Here is a 24067-nt window from a genome sequence, read left to right as displayed (position 1 = left end):
ACTCAATGACTAAAGAATTAAGGGTTTTTGGGGTTTTTTTGCATTCTTTTCGGTTTCTGAAAACCTTCGCTGCTCTATTGGCATTTTCAAATGGTAAACTGCAGGAAAGCTGCAGTTTGCCATCCTTACTTCTTACTCAGTTAGCTCTCAATCATTTTCTCTGACCTTTAATGTTTTCCAGGTAGTCTTTATGAGCTCATCCGCTATAGACTCCCTAATGGTTCCTTATCTTAAAGCCTTAATTGATGTTTCATTGCAGTAAAGACTGTGGTGGTGTGCTAACAACATAGTCTCATCGTCTGGCATTTTAGGAACTCCTGTAGATAAAATTGTGAAAGCCAAACACTCCTGGTTCAGTTGGCACATGTAAAATGATTTTATCCAAGGCATGTCTGATATGAACGAAACGGAGAAGAAGTATCCAGGTTCCGAACAAGTTAATTGTTGATCAGAACGATGAGTTGAATCTGTATATGTTTTTTGCACGTGGGGTATTTCCCGACTTGCACAGTTTGGATTCTGCATGAGTTTTCTCCATGTCCTTCCCAAAGTCCTCGATCAGATTGCGGTTGGACAATGGATATTTATTGTATTGTTTATTGTTAATCAGAGTATGGATGTATTATACCAACAATAAAATGCAGTTAGTGGTGGGCGCTTATCATATTGTTTATCATCTATCATGATAAATTTCTTATAAGTGTTTTGATTTATCGTTGTCACGATAAATTCCAATTAATAATGTTTAAAAAATAAACAAACTGTCCTTATTGTGTGGATTGTTAGTTTTATTATTTTATCCAATTGAAATTCAGTTACCATCTGCAGCTTAGCATTGCCAATCACAGTGACTGTACTTAGTCTCCTAAAGAAGCGCATTGCAAATGTGAATATTTTTCAAGAGCATTATTTGTGTCTGTGGGGTTATGAATGCTGTGACACACAGTCATACAGTTACTTTAAAAAAGAATAAATAAATAGTTCCAATTTCATTATCACAATAGTACTGCAAAAGTATTGTAATAAAACTTTAGGTCCTTAATGCCCATCCCTACTTCCAGTTATTCATAACAGTGTTGCTACTTTGACCATTTTCTTCACTGTTGCGTCTAGGGTTGTTGTAAGCGAATATTTTAGTAATCGAGTAATCTACAGATTACTTTTACGATTAATAGAGTAATCGGATAAAATATTTTTATAAAATTAAATATTGGTAAATCTGGCATAACACCAGTGTTACTATCGGATATCAGTATGAGTCCAAATTTTCATTTTTGAGCTTTCCTAACAGTTACTTTATCTTATCTCAATTTCGTTGTAATCTGTTGATGACAATGACAAATAAATCTTATCTTATCTTATCTTTTCTGTAGTTTAGAAAACTAACTTGTAACAATAAAAGCTCACTTTCTAAATTAACCTGAAAAAAAGTTATACAAATATCTGAAATTCTATTCAATTTAATAATAAAGAGGCAGGCTCACAAATACGGTTATAAAAAATGTCTATGATCCAACTTTTAGTTTATGTATTCATCTTCAGTCAGTTTAATAGATGAATTCTCACCTTGCCCCATACCTGTCAAGCTTTGGGTTTGAGAATATGGGAAATGTTGCCTGGAGAGGGGCAGAAGTCAGAGCTCCGCTCAAAGCAAATAATGTTCCGACCGGAACACGGTGCGCTAAATAATAAAACATAAATTGATGAAGCTTTGACGCAGGTACATTTTCTTCAAGGAATTTCCATAATGGAGGTATTCGAATCATTCAAGGAATCGTTTCAGCCCTAGTTGCGTCCATTAAAGCATCAATGAATATTAATAAATTTTAAAATGCGAGTATGCTGTAATACTGTGGATTTGGTGAATGAGTCCATTAATTCCTGCTCTCTATATTTATCTACACATTTCCCACTATCTGGAGCTGCTCAGGATTTTCCTTCATGCATATTCCGCCATTTCTTGTTGACGTACTTGCCTCCACTCCGCCTTTGCCTTTTTCATGCTCTAGTGATCTTGGGTCAGGCCTCCTCTGACAGCAGCATGACTCCACTGGGTTGGCATCTCCTCTTAAGCCCCTCTGCTTTCTCCTCTGTCATCATGTTGGTGAGCCCCTCAATGATCTCTCTGTCTGTCCCCCTTTTTGGCTGTGGGATATGGGAGGGATTACATAGTGGGACATCTTCCTGTGTTTCATCCAATCAGATGTGAAGCTTAGAGGAACAGGGGTGGCGGGCGACTGTTTAGGAAGGGTTGTCAGACACTGTGGTTATGCCAGTCCAGTATTGTCCCATTCTGTCCCAGTCCCAGACTGGGAGCCATGAATGCTGGAGTCCTCAAAGCTAAAGGGACTTCTGTAAATTTAAGATTTGATTTTGACAGCCCATTTGGACAGGATGTGAATTTGTTCTATGGTATTTAGGACTCCTTTCTGACTCAGAACAATTTGGATTGGCTGCAGTGGAATGAGCATATCTTGAATCAGGACTGCACGCTTCATTACATCCCTGAGATTGTTTGTGAGGTATGTGACGAGACAGAAATACTTAGTGTGTAAATACTTGAGAAGCTTAAACCATGATGTTGTATGCAGTGTTTTTGATGTTTTACCCCCCATTAAGTTTAAAAAAAAATCTCAGAATTATTTCAACTTACCTGAAAAGGTCTTTGCTATAAAGCTGAATTGCTGCTAAAACTGCTCCAACTTCTTTCATAGGTCTTTTATAGAGTTGCATCAATCCACTTTTGTCATCCCAATATTGGTGGTATAGTATCGGTCATTACCGAACAGACACAGAAAAACAGTGCTGACTTAAAATGTTTCTAATTTTAAACAAAGACATAAGTGTACTAAATTGCACATTTATTTAATAACTCTGCACCAGTACACCACATTTAAATACACCAATAGCTTCACAAGCTTGGTCAAGTAAGTAAAATAAACACAACTAATTTCTTCAGTCAATACAATTAAGAGTAGAACAGCCAATGTAGAATAAATAATAAAGAAACTGACAAAAACAAGGCATAGAATCAGACTGAATAGATCTGTCCTTACAGATCAGGCTCATTGTCACTGATACAGAATCTAAAATTTTTTATATAGAATATTGGGAAAGATGTTCCGGTCTGTATAAATCCAAACAACTAATCATAGCTGAATTGTGGCAGCATGTTCTGCCTCTGCATCCAGAGACAGCGGTTGCCAAAATAAACCCGACAACAAAAGGAAACATTTTGTTTGTTTTTTAATCTGGTTTAGTTTAGCTTTTAAGGATAAATCAGATTACTGGCCTTGCAATAGGTGATTGCATTATATGCAAATGTGCTGTTATGTTACTTGACTTGATGCAATTTCTGCAGCTTTTCTGATAACCTGCATGCATACAATATATTGACTGAATGCATTTTATGAGTTAGAATATTCCAGACAGTTTTTTTATGTAGAATCAACATTTACTCTCTTTTAAACAATACTGTAATAATATCAGTTGTGGTATATAAGCCTATTACCATCTTTTCTCTCTTTGCCATCTGTGCTTCCATCACTCTTCCATTTTTAGCATTTTGATCTGTCACTTGTGTGGCTAAATATTACATTAGCTTAAAAATGCAAGATTATATTAGAGAACAATGTTTGCACGCAGTCTTTTGTGATATGAATATTGCACACACTATAATGATATCCATTATTAATGATATACTGTGCAGCGTTATGTGGTGTGCATTTGTATTCAGCCCCCTATATTATAATGTCCCCAAATGAAATTCTGCACAACCTGTTTCTTTCAGAAGTCTGTGTGTAATTTAATCTCAGTATAAATGCAGCTGAGCTATGAAGACCTCTTTAGTGAACAAAAAGATCAAGAATCACATCCCAAACTGGTCAGGGTATTAAACTTGGTAGTGATGGTATTATGCTGTGGAACAGGGAAGCTGGATTAAAGAGGGAGTCATTTTTTTTCTAATTTTATATATGTTGTTTTGTGTTATGTTCAAGGTAAACTAAAATATATAATAATGCATTTGTTTGTTGGAAATTCTAGTCAAAGACCAGACCTGAACCCAATTAAGGATCTAGCTTCGGCTATATGGCAATAAAGAATGTGTTCAAATATCAGTTTGTTCTCCTTTCCACAGCAAAGTGTAAACATTTAGATTTTTTTTCTAGTAATTTGAAAAGGAAAATTGTTTCACTGCAGAGCGTTTTTGTTGTTTTTTGTTTTTTTTTAGCGAACCCCATGCTCCTCATTTTGGGGATGTACGACTTTCCCCGTTGTCAACAATCATAGCCTGGGGAGGCTTGGCCAGGTTGTAACCTAAACTCCTGGTCCTCTTGTTCCCCTCAGGGTAACATGACCCAGGATTGCTTTGTCACATGCTGGAGAGAGAGGTTCCCTCCCCACACCCACAGTGCCTTTGTCCAACACAACACTGGCCGTCAGTTTAGCTTTTGCAATTAAATTCAACATTGAGGTGGCCGTGCCTCCGAGGCTCTGGGTTTAATAAGTTTAGGCCTCGTTTGGACTCTGTGGGTGTATTTGTGATTATACAACACAGGCTTTTTGAAGTGAAATGTTTAAAACATGAACTGCATGTGAGAGTGATGTGAATTACAGCTTACAGTTTAATATCCAAGTCCTTCACATCTCCGCAACTGTCTTCGTTTTGTTTGTGAAGTGGAAAAGGCGGATGATGCGTCTCGGTGTGGGACTTGGCCCAGTAACAAAGGGACGCCCTGTGGACAGCAAACAGCTGAAAAATGACAAAAACAAACCAACACCGCTATCTTCACACGGACACAAAGCTTTCAGTTTGATTTGTTTAATCTCAGGTTATTTAGCTCTTCTGTCTAATCTTTATAGAAGTTGCTTATCAGCTGGGTCTTGACTGTATATGAATTTCATGTAGTTCAGCGTATACTATTTCAGCCGATGACTAAGCATGTTCCAATTAATCAATTAATTTCAAGATAAATTAAAAATGGATGCAATAATTTCTATTTTGAAGGGCAATTTTGTTTAGAGACATCATAATCCTTTTTTATATGGTTTAAGTTTAGTGTGGTTTTTATTTATTGTTTTTGTTTGTTTTTATTTTGGACATTTAAAATATCTTCCAGTTCCCATGGGAAATTTTTTTTTTTTACAAGATTAATGTTTATTAGTCTTTGAGAGGACATACTTGCATTATTATGTCATTATCAATCGATTACTTGAAAATGGTCTGAAAGCAACAATATTGTTGTGTAGTACAATAATTTCTGAGAGTCTCTTGTCCAGCAAAATTTGTTATTGTGAAAAGCCTTCTGAAGACGCATTTGAAAAAAAAGTTTCATCACAGTTTAACTTGCTCAAAAAATATATTTTCCCTACCAGAGAGAGACTGTGCAGAGAAAAAGAAGAGGGTGAAAAAAATGTGGCTAGGTTGCAACTCATTAATACAATAACAATTAGACTGAGATTGTGTTTGTTCCTAATATTGTGCAGCTGTAGCTCTTAAACTAAAGATGCGCTGTGATATTTTTAATCTGATGCCAATAATTTGTTTTATAATACGAGTAGCTGAAGCCAAAATGATCCCAGTGCTTTTTAATCTGTCACAGGCATCAAATTGTACAGTTTGTTTCAAGAATATCGCCGCTCATAGTGGCAGCGTCTCGGAGCAGTTCTGTTCTTCTTGAGACTTTGAGGCATTTCTTCTTTGGACATTTATTTTCTCTGGTTTTGGATGCGGTTCATCTGGAAGTATTTTTGTTCTGTATTTATTTATAGATGGTTATTGTGACAACTATGGCAGCAAGGTGTTTCTTTTTTCAACAACTAGGAGAAGCTAATCTGAAAGCTTAAATTATACCTGAACTATGACACCAAATCCCAGAGGAGTTGAAAAGATTTTTATGGATGCAAACATTTTCATTCTTAAAAATCTTTTCATGGATAAAAAGGAAAATGCAAAGACTCAATATAAAATTTACTTTTAAGCTCTGATACTATACACCTGAAAATGTAACTTTTAATTTTGAAATGCAGAGAGAGAAGGAGGAAGTTCAAATCATCTCTTCAATCAATCATAACAGACAACGATCTTATGCCCAAATCCAACATCTCTCTCTGGCTTTCTAACCATATAGCCAAACAGACATTTAAAGAGGAGCTGCAAAAGCAAATGAGGTGGATTAGCAGAGCTTGCCAACAACTGATTGTCTCATCCAGGACATGTTACTGTAGAATATTCTCTGCTGCAAGAAATTGGGCATACACCAGATGCATACACCAGTTTTGCAACAGATTTCCTGCAAAACTGACTGCTACTGGACATCCTTCCTGCTCACAGCATCACCATACACAACTCTGAAGATGCACTGATTCGAGTTGCAACAACTTTAAATCTCCCTTTAGGATAAATAGTAGTTTTGAATTCATTTCAGTATTTTTAATTTTGTTGTAGTACTTAATTTCTTTGCTAGTATAAATTGGGTGTCCACTGTTGTCCCTAAAACCTTTTTTATGGCACACAGCCTGTGAAGTCATATATCTGTTCTCCTTTCGTCTGCTTTTCCTCTGTCTGCTGATTCTAAATTTAAACTTTAGTGAGTTGTGTGCTGCTCTTTAGTTCTGCAGAGACTGCGAAATGCATTTGAACAAAATGAGTCAATTGCCCGTTTCTCTTTATAGATTTGGTTATTCACTTAAGTCAAAGTGCGACAGCCAACTATGTAGCTTTTGTTCTGGATAACCCAGACGCATAGTTCTGGTTGTGGGCCTCTTCCCTCCGGCGCTTGCTGTTCTCCAGTGAGGGCATTTTAGCTGGTGGAAAAGGCACACAAGCTATGCGGCCCAAAATAAGGCATTTGGTCATACTGTGGCAATCTTGGAATGGCACAGTAATGGTGAGAACATTCATATAACCTTTGACCTCGTTTCTGTTCTCACCCTACAGGCATGGAAGAAGCGGTGGTTTATTCTTCGCAGTGGCCGAATGACAGGCGACCCAGATGTGCTGGAGTACTACAAGAATGACACTGCCAAAAAGCCCATTCGAGTGATCGACCTGAACTTATGTCAACAAGTAGGTTTTAGTTTCTTTTTCAAATTTTTTCAAACATTAAGATTCCCCCCCCCCAAAATAAAATCTTTAGATTTATTCATGTTTGACATGTTCGAAGCAACAAGCAGTATTTTATTTCTGGGACGTTGGATTGGAGAATGCCAGAGAATAGAAACAGTTGCACCTAAAATTATTCATTCAATTATTTAATGTACTAGTACCTCTCAAAAATTTGTAATATTTCTTAAATGTACAATACCTCTTTCCAGTCATCTCGAAATTAAACACATTTTATATGGAATTGTCACGCAGTGTATTCCAAACCGTTGTTTCTTGTAAATTTGATGGAAACCCAAAAGTCAGTGTCTCAGAAAATTTTAATATTGTGCAAAAGGTCATTAATGAAATTGCATGGTGTCACACCCTAGTCAGGTACTTAATTCAAAATACATGAAAAGGTTTTCTGAGCTTTTATAAGGTCTTTCACTCTGAGTCAGTAGGATATAAACCTTCACAAGGAGGTGCGTCCAAGCATATTAACAGAAAATTGAGTGGAAGGCAGAAGTGTGATCAGAAAAGGTGCACTGGCAATAGAGATACACCAATATGATTTTAATATCCGTAAGGGCAAATCTATTCAGTCTAATTCTATGCAGTGTGCTCTGGTCTACACCATGCTTTATTATTTATTAAACATTATATCTAGAATTTCTAATTTCACTTTCTGAACCATTTGAAAGAAGGTTTGTTGCAGTTTATTTTTTACACGTTTGACCAAGCTGGTGAAGCTTTTGGTTGTATCTTCATGTGCTGCACTGGCGCAGTGTTATCAAATAAATAAGTCAATTCAGCACTGTGTCTGATCTGTATCGATCCATATTAGGCCTCATATCATAATCCTAATAATTATTAGATTGACGAAAATATCTTATAACCTGCTGTAAACATGTTTTATAGTCAGAAACCAGCTTCTAACAGCGTTCCTGAGGAATCTTGGATTTACGTTCAACCACCTTTTTTTTTAAAAATCCCACCTGAGATTAGAGTTCAAGTCAGGCATCCATTAAGGTTGTAGCTAACGATAACTGCCCAGATAAAAAGCAACTAAACTTATCGTTTCAGGTGGATGCTGGGCTGTCGTTCAGGAAGAAAGACTTGGAGAACAGCTTCATATTCGACATCAAGACGATCGACCGCGTTTTCTACCTGGTGGCCGACACCGAAGAAGACATGAATAAGTGGGTGCGCAACATCTGCGACATCTGTGGTTTTAACCCTACTGACGAGGGTAAGGATGGCCGACAGAGCAGTGTTTTTTTAAAATTATTATTTTAGTCATGCCAGCGTTAAGAATTTGCAGCCTTTCATCCAGACATTCATTTCGCAACATCATTGTTTTGACAAGCCTTTAAGACTCATAAAACTTCAGTTAATTTGTACTGGATTAGGTTGAGTCAAGATATTGCCGTTATTGATTAGTTTTGATTCAGCCTTTATGTTGATTTCTCTGTATCTATTTGCTTACGGTCACATTTTGCTCTCCAGATGTCTTGTTCTCTGTGACAGAGTTAGGTGAGTGAGCTGAATGTGCAGGAAAGTCTCAATTCAGCACAGTTCTTAGCCAAGGTCTAATGATCCATGTGCTGATCCATGTGTGCATCCAGGCTCATGTTACTCTTGTTCCCAGTACTGGATAATCAAAGCATTGTGTGCCTGCAGGTCTTGCCGACTTTCTTTCGCTCCCGGCCTTTTAACTGGCTTTCATTCTCTCCTGTTTGCCGACTCCTTTTTCTCTCTCTTGTCTCTGAGCCAAATTGCAATCTGTGCTATTTGCACCGTGCACTTAGCCGTCTCTCATTTCTCCTCCCCGCTATTAAACTGGTGCAAATTTTAATGTGATTGCCACTGAAAACGAGTCCAGTAGTTCAGACCATTAAGCTTCATTTTTCTTTTGAATTTTTACAAATGAGTTACTGATTAGGCTGCTGCAAGGTCATCCTTGAAACCATGCTGCCAGTTCTCTTTCACGGCTTGTGTTGCAGGAAAACGCTGATGTTAGCGTTTATCATTTCTGTTTTACAGAATTGTTAGAGCTCACTTTTAACTTTAGATGAGAAAACTAACAGACTTTTCAAGGAGAAACCTGCTGCACAGACAGATATTCTTGCAGCTAGGCCTTCGTGGCGCTCATGAAAAGCGTCCTTGGCTGTCTTTCTGCTAGCTTTTCTCTCCATGGGTGACCCAACTCCCACTCGAATGTGGCCAACCTACTTGTAAAGAGTTGCGTAGCTGAACAAATATTGGAGGAAAATAAAATTTGCTGGGCTCGGGGAATGCAGACTTACTGTAGAAGTTGCAAATTAATATACAAGGATGTTTCCAATTTTCCTCTAAAGATTCAAAATGTAAAACTACGTGACAAAAAACAGAAGAAGATTGCAGCAATGGCAAATGTTCAGATTTTAAATGCCTTAATATGTAGTTATAGCACCTTGTAAAAGTATCCACACCCCCTTTGAACCTTTTCCTATATTGTCACATTTAATCAAATCTTCCAGTATCTGAGACACAGCTAAATGCTTATAATTAGGGCTGAAACGATTAATCAAATTAGTCTTGGTGAATTTAAATAACTAATTTAGTAATTGATTAATCGATGTAAAGTCAAGTTGAAAGTATTGAGCTTTTCGCATGTTGTTTAGCTGCAGATACATTCTTTGATACAAATGCTAAAGGGTTCACTAAAGGAATGCTGTTATTGGATTTTAGGCAAGAAAATGTTTATTTAATTTAAGAAATTAAATTATTTGCACATTTCAGTGTATTTCTAATATTGAATTTAAAAAAGAGGCTTTGGTGTTTAACAAAAAATCTATAGAATGTGAAAATGTTACCCAATTAATTGTCAAAATAATTGAAAAAATGATAGATTTACTAAAATAATTATCCTGCTTTACTGTCACCTCCCACTGCTTGTGTCTGCAGCAACGCTCCTGAGATGAGTTTTTAGTTGCACAGTAACTGAATATGGTTTAAAATTTAGTAAGTAAATAGTTAGTTACTATTACTGGTTAGTTACCAATAATTAATCAGTAAGTTTATATCATAAAACTTGAACTGAACATCCCTGTATAGAAAACGTCTTATAGTTTTCCATGCACAAATGTGTGCATCTTGTACATTTTTCTATGAGTTACAGGGTTACTTTACTCACCTTAGTAAAGCACTTTGAATCCAAATGATTCCACACTTTTTCTTTTTATTTGTAAAATATTTAAACCATTCACTTTACAATAATGTTCTGCTTTGTGTCGGTTTGTCAAATAAAATAAAAGAGTTTCTCGCTGACAAAATGTGGAAACATTTTGAAGGGTGTGAATTCTTTGGGAGGTGCTGTAGAAATGAACTCTGGGACCTTGTTTGTGTGAACAAAAACAAAACGAATTGAAAAATGAAGAATGGCAAAATATTTATCAGCATATGTTGTCTTTCAGTGCAACTCAGCAGCGAGCTGAAGCAAGGGGCTTTGAAAGAATTTGATAACTCGCTGAGTGACAAAGCAAAGACCTTGATGAAATGGCGTCTTAGAACATATTCAAGCTGAACTTGTATGAATAAAGCTTTTGACGTGTCCCTTTATGTTCATGCTGTAAATGTAACAAAAGGTGTGAATGCTTATTGATGTGGCCCTTTGAATGTAAATTCACAGAACCGCCACGCTTGGCTTACGTCTGGTGGCAGCTGTTTGCATCCATGTTCCTCGCCTCATGATCGATTTTAATTATGAGTTTGCAAGAGTTTTTATTTAGGTGCGAGTCGTGAAATGATGCGCTTCGGTGCTTTCTCACATTGATCGAGAAGGTGTTGGTTACTGTTTACCACCTTTGACCAGAGCTTCAGTTCAGTGCTTATATTTGATGAGAATGTAAAGAAATACATGACTTGTCCTTGGGTTGTTTTTCTCCAGTCTCAGCTTACGTTCAGTACATGTGGCCTTCATGTTCAGACAGCATTCAGATTAAAAGTTGATACAGTTCAGCTCAAAATGTCTCTGACTGCAGTGTCCTATTAAAATTAGGTTGCTAGAAAACAGCTTGAGTGTATATTTAATCCCAGCTGATTGTTTTGCTTCATGTCTAACTTCATTAGTCACCTGCATGACCTGTTGAGTTTCGGTGAGAATTGTCCTCAGCCTTTGTTCTGCCCCTTCTACCTATTAGTTTTCTCCAGAAAACTTTTATTACCTCCCTGAAGCCGTTAAGATATTGAAATGTTAAATCCCCCAATCTGTGTCTTTCTAATTATGTCCAATCCACCAAAAGAATCAAATAAACAAATAATTCAATACAATTTTTAAAATGCGCATCTAAAGGCATGATGAAACTTAAACATTCAGAGGTTTACATGTAGGCCTGTCACGATAACAAATTTTACTGAGCGATTAATTGTCCCAAACATTATTGCGATAAACAATAATATTGTTTGAAGACCATTTTAAACTGATGTAATGGTGATGACATAATAATCCAAAGTATATCCTGCCAAAGATAGATGCACTTTATTTTCAAAAGAACACTTAACTCTGGAACTGGTAAACAAAATAAACAAAACAACCAAAAACAAAACTAAAATTGACTCTCAGTCTCCATTAACAAAAAATGCACTTGAATAAAAACTAAACAACATAAAATCAAAGTGGAAATAAATACTGCGTTCAACCAAAAGAGTGCAGATTATGAAGTCTGTATACTATCTTGCCCTTCAATAATCATTAGATTTAGATAGAGAAGATGGGCATATTCTGATGCAATAGTTCACTCCTACCTTAAGCCCAGTTCACACGATAATCCTAACCGATCATCCTGTAGTGTGTTACGACTAATCAGGTCCAGTCCAGTCGGTAGAACACTCCGATATAAATCAGGCATAGGCATATTCAACATGTTATATTGTCTTGTCAGTTTATCACTGCAGCGTGTGAGGTTTTCCCCAACTGGGAGCAAGAACGCAGCCTGTTGAATGTGACAGGTAGCCAGTGAGAAAGCACGGATTCCCCTCCATGCTTTCTGAGGGGAATCCCAAACAGCTGACACGGCACAACCTAAAGTCCAGCGGACATCGGAAATGATATGTGGAAACAACATTAATGTTTATTCAACATTTTGTCCAAAGAATATTCACAGAAATGACAAGGAGGGGAGTTGGAGCGAAATTGCTACCGCAACCCGGTAACTTTTCAGCTGTTCATCGTTAACGTGACATAAATAGGTTATAATGATATTCGTTCAGTCAGGACTTTACTGACTGAACGGATATCATTCAGTCAGTGGCTAGTGTCACTAGCCACTGACTGAATGGCTAGATTTTAGTAAAGCATTGATTAATGCCTGGTTTTACAATTAGTTAACTGGACTTGTAGCCATTATTTTGTGCCCATTGTTCTCAATGTAATTTTAAACATTAAAACGGTAAATACTAATTAACCGATGAAGCTTAAACACACAAATGGTAAAGACGAAAAACAGAATAACTCACCTCCACATCAAGCCCCGTCCTCCATTCTTTTATCCAGCGCCTTTTCTTTTTGTTACATCTTTTATCGCTTAAAATAAGCTCACAGACTATCGCTATTGCTTCTACGTCATCAGCCGTGTTTGTTTACACTAAATTCATGTATGATGTAGTGTTTTTTTATGGGATTTTTTTTGTGAAATCTGAATGTCGGTGAGAGAAATCGGTTCGTGTGTGGTGTGTTGATCTTGCCGTGTGGCTGGGCACACTGCACGGTCGAACCCGTTACACCTACGGTTTTTAGTCTGCTAGTTTGTGGTCTCTCAGGGTTTGAAAATGGGCGGCGATGGGCCGACAATACTAAAAGCATTTAGTGTGAACTGGGCAATAAGGAAGTGAGGAAGGGAAGGGGCAGTGGAGAGCACCGGAGTTGAGCCTTTTTTCATCCAGTGTCATCAATAGAAAGAGAAAAAGGCCAGAAGAAATGATAAAGCCGATCGTGTGATTAATTGATTTATTGTTTATCGCGACAGGCCTATTTACATTTTAAGAGGAATGATTTTAAACTCTAAATTGAACAGGGAGCCAGGAAAGAGAAGCTAAAATAGGAGAAATACAATCTTGGATTGTTTTCATCAGAATTCCTCCTGCAGTATTTTAAATGCTTGTTTCTTTATGGAAACTCATTCGAACACTTTATCAAAAGAAAAAGACATAGCTCTGTTACTATTGGAATGATGTTGTTACTATTGGAATGATAATAATCATTCCAATAGTAACAACATGATCCGTTTGAAATGGAAATGCATTCTGTTGCTGGATAATGCTCCTCTTCTGCAGCACATCCTCGCACTGAAATGCAAATGTGTAGAAACAAGAATTTCCATTTAACGGGATAGTTAAATGGAAAAAAAATTTATTAAATTTTTTTTTTAACAAATTGGAGGTAATTTGTACATGGTGTTGCTGAATTATTTGGTTAAATAAAACATTTCTCCTCATGATATCATTGCTTTACAATAAGCTTGTAAATGAATACCATTTCCACTGCTACTGTCTCAGCCTACTGACTCCTCTATGGAGTTTTAAAAGTTGTTAAATTTGACATTTTTATTTCTGGATATGTCATTAATAATGTCATCAAGATGATGTAAAGAAATGGTATTTATATGAGTAACTTTAGTCCTCTCAGGCCTGTCTGCTGTGATAAATCCTTTGGTAGCTCAGTTTCATTAGTGCAGGAGAAACCCATTAGGAATCAAGTGACCTAACTCTCCAGTATGTTAGTTTTGCATTCAGACATGCCTGATGTTGATGTTCAGGCTCATAATTTCCTGTTAAAACAACACACTCTTTCACAAATAAAGGGAAAACGACTTTCATGCTTTGTAACATGTAGTAGACAGAATAATTTGGGACGCATTAACCATATAGTACGGGTTACGACCATGAAAATGCTGACATTTTGCTGCATAAAATCCTACTCCTAGTTCAGCAGAAGCTTCTTTCTCCATTGACTTTTACATCCTTGGCATTAAGTACACAATTTATTTATGCTGCTTTTTTTGTTGTTGTTGTCTTGCTTACTGTTTGTACCACAGTAAATTTCACATTCTCTCAAATTGTTGTTCTGAATAAGATGAATTTCCAATCATAGTTAACCACAGCCATCTTTCTTTTCTCCTGCAGATAATTCAAAAAATCTTCAGCCGTCAGGCGCTGTCGTGGACACTCCTCCACACCCATCTTTAGTTAATATGGTCGGCCCGGTACCGTCTTTGCTGGGCGTCGTCCCTCCTCCATACCAGCCGGTCAGCGTGCGACACCTAGACTCTCAGTCCAGCTCAGAGGACCCGCAGGATTACCTGTGGCTCGCCAACTGTGAGAGCAAAAAGCCTGAAACCTACAGGTGACACTGATTGTCTAAATGTTTGATTTTGATTTATTTCAAACAGGTTTTTAAAAACAAGCAATCAGTAGGACAGAGAAAACATCTGCATACATAACCAAGAACAAAATCATTTGTTTACCAATACTTTTCTGTTTGAAAAGGAGTAGGAAGACGTGAACACTTATTTAATCCTACCCCTTATTTCAATTTAATGAAATATATTACTTACTGACTCAATAATTATAAAAAAAAATTAAAATTAAAACCATGTTATAATATTTATGTGCTTGTTCAATGTACTGAGCTAAAGAGCCAACAAATAAATTATATTACATAGACAAAATGTAATATAATCTAACTCTCAAAAGACAAGACAATCTATGGCTAATAATACCACTAATAACAATTGTAAATAACAACCGGACATACAGTAAGATGTCAAAACAATTACCAACCTCTGGCCAATGTTCATATATAAATTATTCTTTTCTGAAATAATAAATAAAAGGGAGTGTGTGTGTGTGTGTGTGTGTGTGTGTGTGTGTGTGTGTGTGTGCGCGTGTGTGTGCGTGTGTGGGTGTGTGTGTGCGTGTGTGTGCGTGTGTGTGCGTGTGTGTGTGTGTGTGTGTGTGTGTGTGTGTGAGATGCCTCTGCAGGCTGGGGAATTATGGAAAAGTCTGGATTTGGGGAACAATACTATATTCAATTTTTTCTACATTATTTATTCCATTTTCCATAAGATTAAAATCTGAATTTCTTTAAGAACAAAATGCGTACTATTCCCACACTTTAATGCAATTCCAAAAATTTTAAAAACATAAAAAATGTAATTTGAATGTGATTTACTGAAAATAAAAAAAACTAACCCATAATCACATTGCTGCTAAAATGACAGTGATTATTATAGTTGTAACAAGACCCTTCTTCATACCTTTTATGTATTTTGATTTTTAACACATAAACTACAAGAATGTATGAAATAAATTCCCACTAAATTTAGTATTGAATATTATACTCTAATGCTGCTGAAAACACTGAAATCAGCTGCTTAACACCCACTTGTAACTTGACAATTGTTTTAAAACAATCTTGCATAAATAAGAGTGGTGGCTGTGTTTGCTTTTTAACTTTAGCTACATTTGTTGCTCTTGTAAACAATTGAAAATGTATTTGCCTTCTTTAAGTCAGACAAATAACTCTACACTTTCTCTGGCATCTCATTCAAACAAGGCGACAGTAAGACAAAAACATTTTGAAATTGTGAAACTATCCTTTGTCTTGTCTAGAATATTTTTAAACTGGAACGAAAAATCTAGAAATTTGGAAAATATTAGAAATATATTAAAAATCCATCTGAATTATACCTTGACCCTTTCAGTTTTCTAACTTCACTGCTGCTCTCTTCCTCCTTCCTGCTGGATGGTGTTTGTAGCTCAGTGGACTGTCAGGCCCCACTGGAGGGCTATCAGGAATATTTGCTCCTGGAGGAATGTGAGAGCAGGACTCTACCTCCACAGACTAGTGTGTGAGTGGCCAGAACCCGACTGGACCTGCCTGCCTGCCTGTGTAGAGTGCTGAACGTTTGTGAATCACAGGAATGCAAATCACTTTATTCATCACTCTAAATGAAAATGGGTGATATTAATGCTGGATTTTGAGACGTTTTTATAACCCACTTTGAGATTAAAATGTTCTCAACTTATTTTTGCCTGCATATTAAGCTACCCAGGTTTTTTTTCCCATTACTTTTGTTCACTATGCACGGTGTCCACACATTCTGAAAAAGTCTTAAATTCATGAATGTAAAATTAAGGCCTTAAATTTTGTAATGGCAGGACAAAATAAACATATTTTTGACTTTTCATCTGATAACACTTTATCATCAGCCTCGAGTCACTTTATTCTGTGACTGAAGGCAGTTCAGGCTACCGCTAACTAGCTGCTAAGATGCTTTTGCTAGCTAGCTAGTTAGCTTTTTCTCCAACTGTCATGGGAAAGTGCAAATTTATTGCCAGAATGGCAGTAAATTTGTCTTCAACCCAAGTTTTGTTTTTTTATTTCAAAAGGGCCAGTATTTTACAGACAAATGAACAAGCCTCTCCAATCAAAAAGAGAATTTTAGTGATAATAAAAAAAAGCACTTTTTACCAGAGTAAAGTTTACTACAATACAAACAATACTAAAAAAGCAGAATGAAAATAAGAATTACTTCATCAGTGCCTTCATATTTGATCATCTACAAGCCAAAATTTTAAGTTTGTTGATAATGTTTAAAAGACTGATTTGTTCTTAATTTAAATTATTAAAAGGATTGTCATTTCTGTTGTGATACACCTCTTAAATTTAATTTATAATGGTCTTAAAAAGACTTACATTTGAGTTGCAGAAACCCAGCTATGTGATGCACAAAGTAATACTAATATAATGAAAGTTGCCAAAGTAGTTGATTAAATATAGCTTTGTCATTAACTCTGCCTGCCGGAGTGGTGTGAAGGTTTTTTGTGACTGTGTGGGTTTTCTGCTCCTCTAAGTGAAGTGTGTTCTGTTCTCAGAGCCCAGGCAGAGTACTCCAAGTCTACCTCTTCAGAGACGGACCTGAATGACAACCTCCCATCCCACCGCACGCCCCCATCCGCCACCTCCTTACCCAAACACACCTCGCACAACGGCTTCTTCCCACAGCACCAGCCTCCAGCTTCCGCTCCTTCCTTCTACGACTCGCCTCCCTCGCGCGGCACCTCCACCTCGTCCGACGCTGGCATCTATCACCTCCCTCGCAGCTACTCGCAGGACACGGTGCTGCTCCCGAAGTCTGCCACCTCCCCGCCGACCAACCCGGACGGCGGGGACGAATCTGGACTTTACGTCTTCAACATACCACTGAGGAAGACGTCATTCGTGGAGTCGCACATGCGGAATCTTTCCGTCAGCTACGACATCCCTCCCACGCCCGGCGCCAACTCCACCTACCAGGTCCCCCGCACGATGTCGACGTCGACGGGTGTCGGAGGCTCGGAGGGCGGGGGCGATGTCGTCCCCCCTCCCAGACCGCCCAAACCTTCACTCAGCTCCACCTCAGGGCTCCCGCCGCCCCCCGCTGAGCGCTCGCCTACGGACACCTACTGCGTGCCTCGCTCGGCCTCGGAGACGGACGGAAATTACTGCGTGCCGACGAGCGCCGGGAGCAAAGCTCTACGCAGCAACACGATCGGCACGATGGACTGTTCACGGCTCCGCAAAGGTTTGTGCTCAAGGTCTTACAAAAAGTGTTTACAGCCCTTTTCCACATTTAGATATTTAACCACCACAAAATTTTTAATATTTTACTGGGATTTCAATAGGGATGTGCCAATCCTCCTTTTTTACTTTCAGTTATGTTTTAGTAGTAAAGAAATAAAATTTAAAAAGTCCATCAAAATAGGAGATTGTGGTTGGATATGATAGGGTTTTGTTATGAACAACTGATGGAAAAAAAATTTTCTTTTTAAGTAGACGGAGAAGCAAATGAAACGAACTTTCATTAAAACAGAGCAAAAACATTAACCACTCATTGTTCCCCCTAGTGGTGAAAAAAGTCAATGCTAAAGTTAAACCCCAGGTTATTTTAGTAAAATCTTGTAAGAAACTTTGGAGAAAGCAGAAAAATATCCTGGATTAGTCAAGTTTTTGACTTTATGTAACCGGAGCTGCAAGCATGTTTTCTTACATGTGACTGAGCCAAGACATTATTTCCAAAATGATTCTCTTCTTTTTGTTTCCTTATCTACTGACAAAGGAACCAAAGTAAATAAATATAAAACCGATTCCTTTAAAAAACGTATTCCCAGCATGTGTGCCAGTAACTGTGACAGTGGTGAGTCTGTTGATAATAAATAACAAAGATTTTCCTCACACTAAATGCGATTCCAAAACTTTTCAATGAGATTTCCTGCTGCGATAAAATGTTTTTTAGGGATTTTTACACGTCTTCATGCAGACACCACTTGAAATGTTTGTTCACTTCTTCACTTACTGTAACAATTATTTGAAGCTGGAAATCTTGATTGTCTTTTAAGCATTTCCTTACTTAAAAACATGGATGAGAATGCTAATACTGTTTAGAGTCTTGGCAGGTTAGTAATAAAAGACATGTTTTACCCTTTGTGTTTTTTTTTACAGATTTTGGATCACAGGACTTCTATGACATTCCCAGATCATTCTCCTCAGACAAAAGCTGTTCGTTTGACTTCAATGAAAGCTTCAACAGCTACTTTGTAAGTGTTTCTCATAGAGATATTAGTTTATTCAACTTTTATAGAAAACAAAGGTTGTGGCTTATAGCAAAGCATTCAAGGCTCCACATTTCATTGTTCTATACACAAGTAAAAGTTTATCAGCTTACTAATTAATGGAAACACAGTTAGAGTAATGTGACTTGAATCCTGTGCCCCTAAATCGAGAACGGTCAATCTTGCTTTCATCAGGCCATAAGATGATGCACCTTTTTTCTTTAGGCCAGTTAATGTCTGCCATGACAAGCTTTAACATCAGCATTTTTTTAAAAAATGTGACTTTGTGGGATTCTTCTAATTGTTTCAGGACTCACAGGTAACTGTAGATCTTCTTTTATCACCTGGAGCTGATCATTGGCTAAGTATTTGCCATTTTGGCTCCCCTTTGATCCACAGGTTTTCTGTTTCCATCAACATCCTTCTGGCTTTGGTTTCCATTTTAAAGCATTTGGGATCATTTTTCCAAGCGGTTGATCATTTTCGCTGTTTTTTGACTTTTTAAATTTATTTTCTTTATGTTTTCCCCTTTCAAATCAAAGTTTTGATAAATTGTGCTGGTCTGAATAATAGCAACCATTTTCAGAGGAAGTCAAACTGTTTGAGTCCTTTAATTCACATGTGAACGTTACTATTTAAACAAAAATTATTCACTTACACACAATCAGGAGAAAGCATGTAATGACCGTTGGATCTGTTTGTTTTCTACCTTACAGATAGTAAATATTTGCCTGGTAGAAATATAATTCCTGCTAAAGACAGTGATTGGTCTGATTGGTTGAACACAACTCTATAAATCTCTGAAAGAATCATCCAATAATCACAGAGGTAGGCCTGTCGCAATAAATTTTGCTGGAGGATAAATTGTCACAGAAGTTATTGTGATAAACAATAATATTCTTCTTTTGAGACCATTTTCAAGTAACCTTATGGCAATGGCAGAATAATGCAAGAACACTCAAACAATAAACTTTAAATTCTACTGAGTATTCAACAGTGGAACTGGAAGACTTTTTAAAAATCCAAAATCAATAAACAAAACAACAAATAAAATTAATTATTAAGTCTATAAACATCTATAAGTCTTTAGAAAAGAGAAAAACAATAAATCATGCAAATGCTTGTTTTAATTTATCATGTGATTAATTGATTTGTTGCTTATTGGGACAGGCCTACAGAGGTAGCAGGGTCTCTGAGCCGGTTTCTGATTTCTCTGACTCAAGATGTGAACCAGTCGTAGAAGCACATCTTAGTCTCAAAAGCCACATCTGTTCTCCGCTCCTCAGAAGAGCAAAGGGATGATGCCGCTGAGCAGCCACTCTATGGAGGAGGTGGAGCAGAACTACGTCCCCATGAGCGCCAATTCGCCGTCGCATCACCACTCGGGCAGTTTGTCCGAGCCAATGCACGAAACGAACTATGTCCCCATGACTCCCAGCACCATGGAGTTCTCCTCCCTGGGAAAACAGGTGCCCCCGCCCGCCCACATGGGCTTCCGCTCCAGTCCGAAGACCCCGCCCCGCCGGCCGGTGCCCAACGAGTGCCAGCCCCCGCCTGTGGACCGAAACCTCAAGCCTGATCGTAAAGGTGAGACCTCAGCCTGTGTGCATGCACTCGTAGTTGTGATTTCTCCTGGATGTTGTTGCTTCATAGAGATGTTTATCAAACTAACACTACAGCTGGTAATGCTTTGTGTCGCACTCAGCTGCTGTTTCATGGTCACAGAACTGTCTAATAAATAGAGATGCACCAATCTGATATTCTGTATATGTATCTGTACCGATATTAGAGAAAAAGTCTAGATCAGGCATCAGTGACAATGTGCCTGGTCTATTGGGCAGATCTATTCAGTCTAATTCTATGCCTTGTACTCTGAGCGACGTTATGATATTTTACATTGCATTAAGAATTCATAATTGCATTTTATCAACCATTTGAAAAGAGGTTTGTTGCAGTTTATTTTTACAAGTTTGAGCAAGGTAGCCAACCTGTTTTTGTCAGTTTCTGTTTCTTTATTATTTATATTTCATTTGCTGTTCTACTCCTATTTGCGCCGACTGAACAAATTTAAGTTGTTTCTAGATGTTTGGCCAAACTTGCGAAGCTATTGGTGTATTTTAGTGTGCAGAGTTATCAGATAAGTTATCAAATAAGTTTGTAATTCAGCACATTTATGTCTGAGTCTTAAAAACACGTTTTAAGTGAATTCAGCACTGCTTTTCTGTATCCAATCAGTATCGGCTGATATTAAACCTCAGATATCGGTATCGGAAGCGAAAAAAGTGGATCGGTGCATCCCTACTTCTAACTTTCACAGTAAAGTTATCTTTGCTCTGCAGATGTCGTTGGTAGGAAGAGAAATTCCTTACTTTGTGTCTGGTATTTTAAATACCAACTTCTTCTTCTGCATGCATGTCCCCAAGCAGGCTGGTGAATTACTTTCCTGCTAGCCACATCTTTTTAATAAAGTTTTAACCCCTTGTCAAAAGCTCAATACACTCAAGCTTCTGAGAGACCCTGCAAGGCGCTTTTTAGAAGGCTTGTCATAATGCCACGGAGCAACCAAAGGCTGGAGAGATCACCTCCATCCTCTTTTGTTCTCTTTATTTCAATTGAGTCCTTTGATTAGACCTGATAGCGAAGGGGATTCTGACTCTGGGATCAGCGAAGGAGAGAGCAGTGAAGGGAAGAAGAGACAAAGTGAATTGAAGACTGACAAAAAACATCACACAGGCCTAATCAAAAGCCATGGCTGTAATTGTCACAGCTGAAAATTAGGCTGGTTCATGCCAGCTAATACTTCCCAATTAGGAGTTTTTCCTTTCTTATGCTCTTTGAACCAGACAGCCCAACACTTCACTGGGGGATTTTTCAGAGATGTGACAAGGTAAAGTCATTAAGTAAGAAAAGTCTTTTATGCTCCAAATAATTTAATGCTTCAGCTCCGCAGCTGTGAGATGATCAGATTTGACTGAAAACGTAACTTTTACATTTCTTTAAAACATCAAACATGGTCAGTATTTTATGATAAAATTCACTTGTTGCTACTTTATTTTGGTATTGATAATTTATACTTTTTTTTCTTTACTAAAGTAGATTTTAATCTTGTGCTTTTTCAAATATCTTAAGCTGCAAAAACTAATTGATAAATTTTCATATTTGAAGTAGTTGCATCTGATTAGAAACAGCACAGCAAGATAAAAAGTTTTAAATAACATAGTAATACACATAATATGTTCAACTCTTTCAACCAGAGTAGGATTAATTGTTCCATTTCTATTTTACATAAAAACAACAATTAGTCCTATTGGAACATTTTTTGCAGTTATTACTGTGATGTTTTTACTCAACATCACACAGAGAGAAACTCATACTGACCCATGCTTATTAGTAATTGACTTCCTGTTTTCCCAGGTTACAATTATGACGTGACTCAGAGTAATGTTTTTCTGAACCACTCCTCAAAACTGGAAAAACTGGAGAGCATGGCATTATAGAAGCAGATATTTGTTGCTCGTCCAAATTTGTCCGTATCTACAGTAAGAGCTGAACCAACAGTCAAAAATCAACAAAAACCCAGTTATGTTGCCCCCATGCCCAGTGGAGAGGATTTTGAAAGGAGGCTAAACGTTCATGTTTACAGCACTTTCAGATATTATTTTCATATGTTAATATATATAAGGCTGCAACTAATAATTGTTTTAGTGATTGATTAATCTATCGACTATTTTGACAATCAGATTAAAAAAATTGACACATTTTGCAGATTTTTCATTTAACCAATTAAACATTTTTTAAAGAATCTTGGATAAACATTAAATGATGCAAATAATTTAATTCCTTTTCTAAATAGGTAATAAAATGTTTATTTTCAACATATCATTCCTTTAATGAACGCTTTTGTAGCAAAGGATATATGTGCAGCTAGAAAATGTGCTTTTCATAATGTGAAAAGCTCAGCCCTCCTGCTTGACTTAACATCATTATGGTGAAGGGCTAATTGTTGACAAATTTTTTCAATTAACTGATTAATAATTGGGTAGCAAAAGGTGATTAATTGAAGATTTTATTTAACAGAATTTGAACCAGGTGAAGATAAAACTTTGCCACTAAAGTTTTGGGTTGAACATATTTTCAAAGTTTTTTAAATTTTTATCTTAAATCCAAAATGTATATATTTTTGTATAGTTTTGGCTGAATACGTTTTTCTTTCAGCAAGTGGCTTTTTTTGAGACAGTATACTCTAGTTATTGATTAATCGATGACTAAATTAGTTGTTGGTTATTTCAACAATCGATTAATACAATTTGTTGTTTCAGCTATAAATATATTCATATTAGACACAAGGCTAAAACAAGTTAACTAATGCATTTATTCGGGCATTGAGCATAAAAATACCAGCTTAAATTCTTACTGGTTATTATAATTTTATTATCGGCCATGAGAAATAGTTTTTTCTGTCTATAAATCCCCACCTGTCCATTTATCCTCCTTTCTCCAAGGATTCAACAGGAATTCAGTGCCAGCTGAATTTCTATGTAATTCCATCAAAAATGTTTGAAACTGTAGCTCTGTTTAAATGACCCCACCCTTCCAGAAATGTTCTGCTCAGTGTGTTGAAGTGAAATCCTCCTAGTTTTCTAACATTGCACTTCACCCTGCTGCAGATCTGTGTGTTGTTCTTCTCAACATGACCTGATTTCTCCGTGTACTCGTCCACACAGCCAATCGTGCATGCACAGCTGTGATGTCAGTCTTTGTGTGGGAAGCCGTGCTGCATGGAGTGAGTTGCATGTCGGGTAGTTTGGTCCCGCTGTTGTCATGACAATCGCTCTCTTGATTTGTGCTGCTGGAAAATAAATAAATGGTTGTGAGTGAGGGCGAAGCTTCACTGTGCAGCAAAGTTATGTCTTTTGTTTTGCATGGCAGAATATTTCTTACTTTAGGGCTTAATTGTTGTGATCACCCCCTTTTTTATATAATGAGCAAAGTCTTCTTTCACCAATCAGGTCAGAGTCCTAAAATAATAAGAGCAAAGGTTGTCGGTTTAGAGCGAACCGACTCTCAAACCGTAGGTGAATTCCCGAGGGGACGACGCAAGGGTACGTACACGCCATCGAACTGTTTGTGTGTCTGAAACTTCTTTGACCTCTGCATACAACACTTCATCCATCTGCATGCTTTTAGAGTTAAATTGTGGGATCTTTCCTCTTATCATCTAGGGCTTTGATTCAGAGAAATGTCACTTTGATTGACTAATCCAGTCTAACTTAAAATGTTTGCAGGATATTCTTGGAATGTGGTCTTCATTCACTTTGGATTTCATGTGTTCCACAAAATACTCCCTAA

The 24067-nt window shown here is 37.3% G+C and overlaps 1 protein-coding gene across 11 annotated transcripts in view; it reads left to right on the top strand.

The window, feature by feature from the left end:
• The window catches only part of gab1 (GRB2 associated binding protein 1), a 64066-nt gene that overhangs the window by 31631 nt on the left and 8368 nt on the right, over positions 1 to 24067 (top strand). For 7 of the 11 annotated variants that reach the window (XM_023333396.1, XM_023333393.1, XM_023333401.1 and 4 more), the window contains 9 exons: positions 6941 to 7069; positions 8171 to 8336; positions 8594 to 8620; positions 14249 to 14468; positions 17003 to 17691; positions 18609 to 18703; positions 19029 to 19037; positions 20005 to 20305; positions 23728 to 23820. In XM_023333396.1, coding sequence (XP_023189164.1) covers positions 6941 to 7069; positions 8171 to 8336; positions 8594 to 8620; positions 14249 to 14468; positions 17003 to 17691; positions 18609 to 18703; positions 19029 to 19037; positions 20005 to 20305; positions 23728 to 23820 — 1729 coding nt within the window. The remainder of the gene's footprint in view (positions 1 to 6940; positions 7070 to 8170; positions 8337 to 8593; positions 8621 to 14248; positions 14469 to 17002; positions 17692 to 18608; positions 18704 to 19028; positions 19038 to 20004; positions 20306 to 23727; positions 23821 to 24067) is intronic. The other 4 variants (XM_023333395.1, XM_023333394.1, XM_023333397.1 and 1 more) reach the window with 4 other exon arrangements.

The sequence above is a fragment of the Xiphophorus maculatus genome, chromosome 5 (genome assembly GCF_002775205.1).
Source record: "Xiphophorus maculatus strain JP 163 A chromosome 5, X_maculatus-5.0-male, whole genome shotgun sequence".
Lineage (NCBI taxonomy): Eukaryota > Metazoa > Chordata > Actinopteri > Cyprinodontiformes > Poeciliidae > Xiphophorus > Xiphophorus maculatus.
This window is presented reverse-complemented; position numbering and strand designations above follow the sequence as displayed.